This window comes from Bombina bombina, chromosome 2, assembly GCF_027579735.1.
Source record: "Bombina bombina isolate aBomBom1 chromosome 2, aBomBom1.pri, whole genome shotgun sequence".
NCBI classification, from domain to species: Eukaryota; Metazoa; Chordata; class Amphibia; order Anura; family Bombinatoridae; genus Bombina; species Bombina bombina.
This window is the reverse complement of record NC_069500.1, coordinates 411,061,053-411,068,341: the sequence shown is the minus strand read 5'-3', so window position 1 is coordinate 411,068,341 and position 7,289 is coordinate 411,061,053. Positions and strand designations below refer to the sequence as shown.

Sequence of the window (7,289 nt, the reverse complement as noted above, 5' to 3'; positions counted from 1 at the left end):
GGGATGACAGGAATTGAATTCCAAAGTGGTGTTTCCTGCTGTAGCTTTTCTAAAAAGAGAAGTTTTAATGTTTTCACAGTCACTGTCTCCTGTGATTTCTAAGTCCAGGAATTTTACAGAATTTGCATCAACTTCTAGAAATTTTACAGAATTTGCATCAACTTCTAGAAATTTTAAAGAATTTGCATCAACTTCTAGAAGTTGATGCAAATTCTGTAAAATTCCTGGACTTAGAAATCACAGGAGACAGTGACTGTGAAAACATTAAAACTTCTCTTTTTAGAAAAGCTACAGCAGGAAACACCACTTTGGAATTCAATTCCTGTCATCCCAAACATGTGATCAAAGGGATCCCCAAAGGGGAATACATTCGGGCTAAAAGGAATTGTAGTACAGATAGTGCTTACCAACAACAAGCTTCCATCATTTCAGAAAGATTGTTAAAAAGGGGATATGAATCAGAATTATTGAATCAAATAAAAGATGAAGTTGAACAAATTCCAAAATACAATCTGTTGAAATATAAATATAACAAAAATCAAAACACAATAAGCTGAAATTTATAACAACTTACAGCAAGGACTATTACAAAGTCTGCAATATAATCAGGGAATCCATGCAAATCTTACATACTGACCCCATTATAGTGGATGTACTAAGCCAAGGCTGTGACATTGTAGCCAGAAGAGGAAAAACTATTGCTAATGTGTTATCTCCTTCAGATCTTCCTACTAAGCCTACTGGCACCTGGCTTAAAAAGAGATTAGGTTTTTATAAATGTCGTCGTCCTATCTGTAAAACATGTCAACATGTCACAGAGGGACCTAAATTTACTTCTACTACTACAAAAATGGAACATACTATAAAATTCTTTATTAATTGCTCCACTACTCATGTAGTGTATTTATTAACTTGCCTCCTTTGTGGGAAACAATATACAGGAAAAACAAAAAGGTCCCTAAAAGATAGGTTCTTACAACATCTGAGATCTATAGAAGATGAGGAATGTGACACCCCTGTCGCAAGACATTTCAGAGAACAACATAACTCTGATGTGTCCAAACTAGCTATACAGGGCACTGATCATGTCCCTTGCTGGAAAAAAGGCGGTGACAGGGAAAACAAACTAAATAAAAGAGAAATCTATTGGATGTTTTCTCTCAAAACCAGTAGTCCATATGGTCTCAATATGAGAAGGGATCTGGACACATTTACCTAAAACATATTTGTTTCTTCTAATTGATTTTCACAACTTATTTTCCATCTCATACTCTGTGATTTTTCGCAGTTTATAATTTGTTCCTTATAAATTAGTTCAGGTGATATAATCTCTCCATATGCTCTCTTAATTGTCGCCTCTTAACAACAGCATATAAAGAAACTTATTAATATAAAGCAACTTAAATATCTACAGATTTAAAATCTTCAAAACTTAAAATAAAATTTAGAATTTCAATTTTTTTAATAAGTGTGAACACTAGGTTTCAAACTAAGTAGGCAGTGCAGGTTAGGAAATAAGATAATTTAATCACAATATGTCCCTTTATATATCTGGTTTATTCTCCTTTAGGTACTTTTATAGGATGGTATAACTTTAAGAATAGGTGCTAGCATATTTCTCTCTTTCCCTTTAAATAGAAGGTGTACACAGGTGTGTCTATATGCAGTGAACAAGTGCTGTGGCACAAAACATGTTTGCAGACAGGTGTCTCTGTACACACTGAGTTACTTTTTAACTCTATATTTTTGTACTACAATGTCTTTTTATCTTGGATTATATTAAAATTTATACACTTTCTAAGAGCAGGTGTCTTTGGACTGTTTTGCGCTATCCCTTATTTCTTTTGGATTTCTACATTTCTCTGGAGTGTTTGCAGACACTCTGATTAAGCAGCTGCAGCAGTTCAAGTCTCCCTGCACCCACCCACTCTCCATTGTTCCGGGGAAGAGATTACAAGTTACATGCTGAGGATCGAGGATCAACTAACAGCGGTGACATACATTTGGGTAAGCTGATTCATGTAGCGCTTAGGTTTGGTGTCTTTGTTCTCATTTTTTTATATATATATATATATATATATATATATAATGTGTGTGTATGTATGTGTATGTGTGTGTGTGTGTATATATATATATATATATATATATATATATATATATATATATATATATATATATATATATATATATATATATATATATATATATATATTGAGACTCATTTCTATGTGCCATCCTTTAGGAAGCATATAGTATACATGGAGCAGCAGCCCCTCCAAAATAAGCATATATACCCCAGCAGTACAGTAGAGCAGGTTCCCAGGCAGACTGACACTGTGGGAACGTACAGCAGACGTCAGCGAGGCTATACATGAACCTGTCCATATGCACACTGAGTAAGGGCAAAGAACACAGCAACACTGCCTCCTCAGACACTGCAGAAAATTTTTCAGTAAAAAAATCTCATTGCAGAAAATAAAAAAAAGTTTTGTCTCTGGGGGGTTCAATGAGTTGTACGTGTTGGTGTACGTTTCTGGATGAGTGAGTGTGCGAGTGCAGCTGTGTTAAATTTTGATTTATTACACATTAGTTAGAGCTGCAACAACTAATCGATATATATCAATAAGTTGGTCTGTGCAAGACACTAGCTACTTCACTACAATGAGCTCCTGCACATGGTATTGTGTTTTATGGTTATGCCTTTAGCCTAAAGGACGTCTACAGACATTTTCTTTTTACTTTTTCAAGACACTTTACATTTACAGCTACTCCTGGCTTATGTGCAACCCAGAAATAATAGGGTTTTCATTTGGATTGATTATATTAAATCAGGTGATTTAGGACTATGCTCTGCATGATATAGTACCAAGCTTGTTATTTACACCTAGTTCTAGATTGATGGGAGTTAATTGAATTGATGTGCACTATTATCTGTTTGCGCAATTATTAGCGGATTGCTTGCTATTGCTGATTATATGTACTGTATAGAAAAATGTGTAAGGCTTTGTCCTGTTATTCATATACAGCAAAGGTACAAGTTTTGCGGTACGGCTATAACGCTGAAAAATTGGCCATTGCGCGTGGAATATGTAGGTCTCCTGAATTACAAGTCTCGGCGGTGCAGCTATACCGCTACCGTTTTAGCCTTTACGCAACTCTCCATTCCACACTAAAAAAATGGCTTTTGAGTGTGGGATTTTCATTGCGCCTGTATTACAGGTTGTGCGGTCCGGCTATAACTCTAGCGTTATAGCTTATACTGCCACGATCCATTATGTTATCTGAGACCAGTAGTTATGGATTTTGCGAAACAAAAATGTTTCACAAAACTCATAACAAAAATGTTACAAAGTACACTAACACCCATAAACTACACTAATAACCCCTAAACCGCCATCCCCAGCATCGCAAATACTATATAAAACCTATTAACTCCTAAATCGCCGCCCACCCACATCGCAAATACTATAATAAACCTTTTAACCCCTAAACCGACGCCCACCCACATTGCTACTACTATAATAAACCTATTAACCCCTAAACCGCAGGCCCCCCACATCGCTACTACTATAATAAACTATTAACCCCTAAACTGCCGGGCCCCCATATCGCAATACACTAAATTAAACTATTAACCCCTAAACCTAACACACCCCTAACTTTAAATAAAACTTACAATATAACTACCTTTATATAAATAGAAACTTACCTGTGAAATAAAAAAAAACAAGATTAGGGGGGCGTGTCCGACCAGCGACCAAGATGGCTGCTTGCTAATTTTGGCTGATTGAGGAGTTGTTAAAGCCGTTGTTTATCCCTCCTTTGTTCCACACACTAAGCTTGTATCTGAGGATCTGAAGCTCCTTTACATCTGTGGAGTTACTTTGAGTACTTTCTATCTGAAAATTACAGCCTAGCAAACAGAAATAGAGAAGGTACGCAGCGGAGGCCTGACAAAGGCCTAGACCTTCATCTATCCCTCCACTTTCCTGATCTACAAGTCAGACTAATCAGCCATTTGCGCTGAAGAACTACATTGATAGTGCATAGAGACGTTTTGATACCTCAAACCTTTAAGCTATAACCCACTTGTGGCTAGTAATTGATTTCGCTATTGTTGTGGGGACGGCTCGAGCTGACCTGGAGTTGCTTCGATACTAGCATGGATTGCCTGGGTCCATGGGAGACGACAGTGACACAGCTGCTGATAGATCGCTTTGCAGCGCTGGAGAGAGACCTTTGTGCCCTGTTTGAGTCAGGGGTGAAGACATCGCATTGTGGACCGCGTCCACAGATACAACTAGATCTGAAACAAGAACCCAAACAAGAAGGCGCTGATTTGGTTGAGATTGAGGTGACCGAACAGCAAGCTCAGACGCCGCCGGAAGATCTCCGCTACCACACGACAGCACAGCCCTCAGGGGAATTTAGTGCATCCAGCCTGTTAGCGGAGAGCAGGGCTGTAAGAGCAGCTCCGAGTTATTCATATGACAAGCAGTCAAGTTCACTTGCCCGTATGAATCTTGCAGCTCTTATCTCACAGAGGAGACGGCATAAGAACATACAGCGAACTGTAGATGACATTGTCCCATCTCCGTTCTGGCAGAAGACCCGGCAATCGGCTCCACATTTATGGACATGGAAGGACTATTCTCTATACGGCTACCGCCTCAATAAATCTGGTGTCGGTTAAACTATTGACTTTCCAAGATGGAGTTACAATCTGGCATTTGGGACTAACATTGGCTAGATGATATATCTTAAACATGTCCTAAATAACCAGTTGTCATTCTGATATATTTATTCACATCCCAGTACCCTGTCTTGATATTTTATGTTAGTAGAGTTATTAGCCTGTTGATAGTGAAATCGCTACTAACATCCTACTCACTGATAATGAGAATGTTTATTTTTATTTCTTTACACGTTAAGAAGGTTTAATATTTAGGGGCAACGGAGCAGCTAATGAATTGGTTGCAGCATGTGCAGGCACTTCTAGACTGGCCGCTGTTGCTCTCAGGTAATACTTGAAGCTTTAACAAACGTATAAAATGATATACCTGTCAAGAATATGTCCTATCCTCATCAGTGGGGCAAAGTCAACGGGCATATTACCCTAGCAGCTAATCTCATAAGCGACTGTATATTGTTATAGGTTATAGTTTGCATTCTACCTTCAAAGTAATCTGAGGTTTTATTGTATCCTACATGTTTGCTTATGTCTCAGACAGTTCTTGCCTTCAAGTAAGTATTGTTGTGTGATCTCTGCACATAGATTCATATTTATATTTCAATTAACAGGTATATAAGGGACCTGATATTAATAAAACCCTCCTGTAGTTTTCTTTTTTATGTAATAGAGGTCCAAGAGTGGCTTCACTTTTTGTCATAGGAGGTAGAAAATTGAGGATTAGTTTTGAATAGTTTTTGTTTTATTTTAGCATATCACAACTACTTAGATATATAGGCTGAGTTGTTTTCTATTTTATTGTCCATGTATGCAGTTATTTACTCTTATGCCATTCCATTGCCTTGGAACATACCATCTATTTGTTTGTACTATTATATGTCACAATCTATGTATGTCTATTTTCATCCTCAATAAAAATATTTAAAATAAAAAAAAAAAAAAAAAAAAACAAGATTAAATTAACCTAACAATATGAAATATACTAAAAAACCTATCACTACAAAAAATTTTAAAAAATCTAACGTTACCAAAAAAACACACTAAAATTATGCAAAATCATAACAATTAAACCTAATCTAATAGCCCTATACAAACAAAAAAGCCACCCCTAAAGGGCATTTAGCTTTTTTTATGCCCATTAAAAAAAAAAAAATAACCTAAAAAATAAAAAACACCCAAAAAACAAACAAACCCCTAACACTAACCCCAGAAAATGTACTCACCGTTCCTGAAGTCTGGAAGTCGAGGCGGAGCAAAGTCGTCATCCAGATGGCGAAGAACTTCTTCCAGGGCGGCACCATCTTCTATATTCTTCCCAGAGGTGCGGAGTGGTCTTCGGCGATGCACGGATCCAGATTGCTGATTGTCATCTGGAGCACTGGTCTTCAGCGCCGACGGTCTTCAGCGATGTGTGTCCTCTTTATGCAATCGTCCGCCGCACACTCAAGCTTGAATGCAAGGTACTCCTTTTATATTGGTGTACCGTTGCATTCCTATTGGCTGAAATATTCAAATCAGCCAATAGGATTAGAGCTGCTGAAATGATATTGGCTGATTTGAACAGCCAATAGGATTTCCATCTTAATATGAGGAGAGTCCACGGCTTCATTTCTTACTTGTGGGAAATACTGAACCTGGCTACCAGGTGGAGGCAAAGACACCGCAGCCAAAGGCTTAAATACCTCCCCCACTCCCCTCATCCCTCAGTTATTCTTTGCCTTTCGTCACAGGAGGTTGGCAGAGAGTGTTAGAAGATACGGAGTAGTTCCTTATGGAGGGTAGTACTCTGGGACTGGAGTTTTAAGTAGTGTTGTCAGCCTCTCAGTGAGAGCATTGGCGAAAGTTAGTCTGGAGATGCAGGGAGAGTCTTTCTGCGAACCCATCCAGACTCGTATTAACAGCAATCAGTGTTGACTAGTTTCCTTGCCTACTTCTATCACTCAAGTCCATGTCAGGAGCGATGCTACAAGAACTTGAGAGGCTGTGTTTCTGTTCCACGGCATAGATTCCGGTAAGATCATTTAATTTTTTAGACACATTTGATAACGCAAGAATACATGGTCACAGTGTGACTCCTTTTATTTGAATGGAATCAAGGGTTAATGTCTCTGGAAGGGGATTATTGAACTGGAGGGATTAATCACATATTTTTAATATTGTGTTTATGCTGTGACATGTGTGAGATGTGGCTCAGGCAGATGTTGGAACGTACTTTTGAGCGCTGTGCAGCCAGTTAGGCTTGGTGCGCTTTTAGTGGTGCAGGGGCGGTCTTGCATGGCGCACCATGTGACCGGGAGTGGTCAGTGATTCTCTTCTTCCTGACCCTGTGGTGTCTGGAGACGAATCGGTTTCTCTCTTGGGCCTGGGTCATCGGAGGTGGTGAGTGCCCCAGCCATTGGGGGTATAAAGGTGCCATTTATCTTTGTCTTTAGTCCTTTTGTATAATTGCAAGCTATGGAGGACTCTGATATGTTAGCGGGTACTCCCTCTTTACCTAAAGCTAATGCCTGTCTATATTGTGAGGAGACCACAGTCTACCCGCCTGTTCAATTATGTTCCACATGCCTTGATAAAGTAATCTTATCAAAGAAAGCTAATA

General features: G+C 38.6%; 1 protein-coding gene across 1 annotated transcript in view; it reads left to right on the top strand.

Annotated features, from left to right (window-relative positions):
• The first annotated feature begins 1,689 nt into the window (after nt 1-1,689).
• Nucleotides 1,690-7,289, top strand: part of LOC128648939 (catechol O-methyltransferase) — a 267,952-nt gene continuing 262,352 nt past the window's right edge. Inside the window, exon 1 of the mRNA XM_053701922.1 lies at nt 1,690-2,007. Within this exon, the coding sequence (XP_053557897.1) occupies nt 1,963-2,007 (45 nt within the window). The 5' untranslated portion in view covers nt 1,690-1,962. The remainder of the gene's footprint in view (nt 2,008-7,289) is intronic.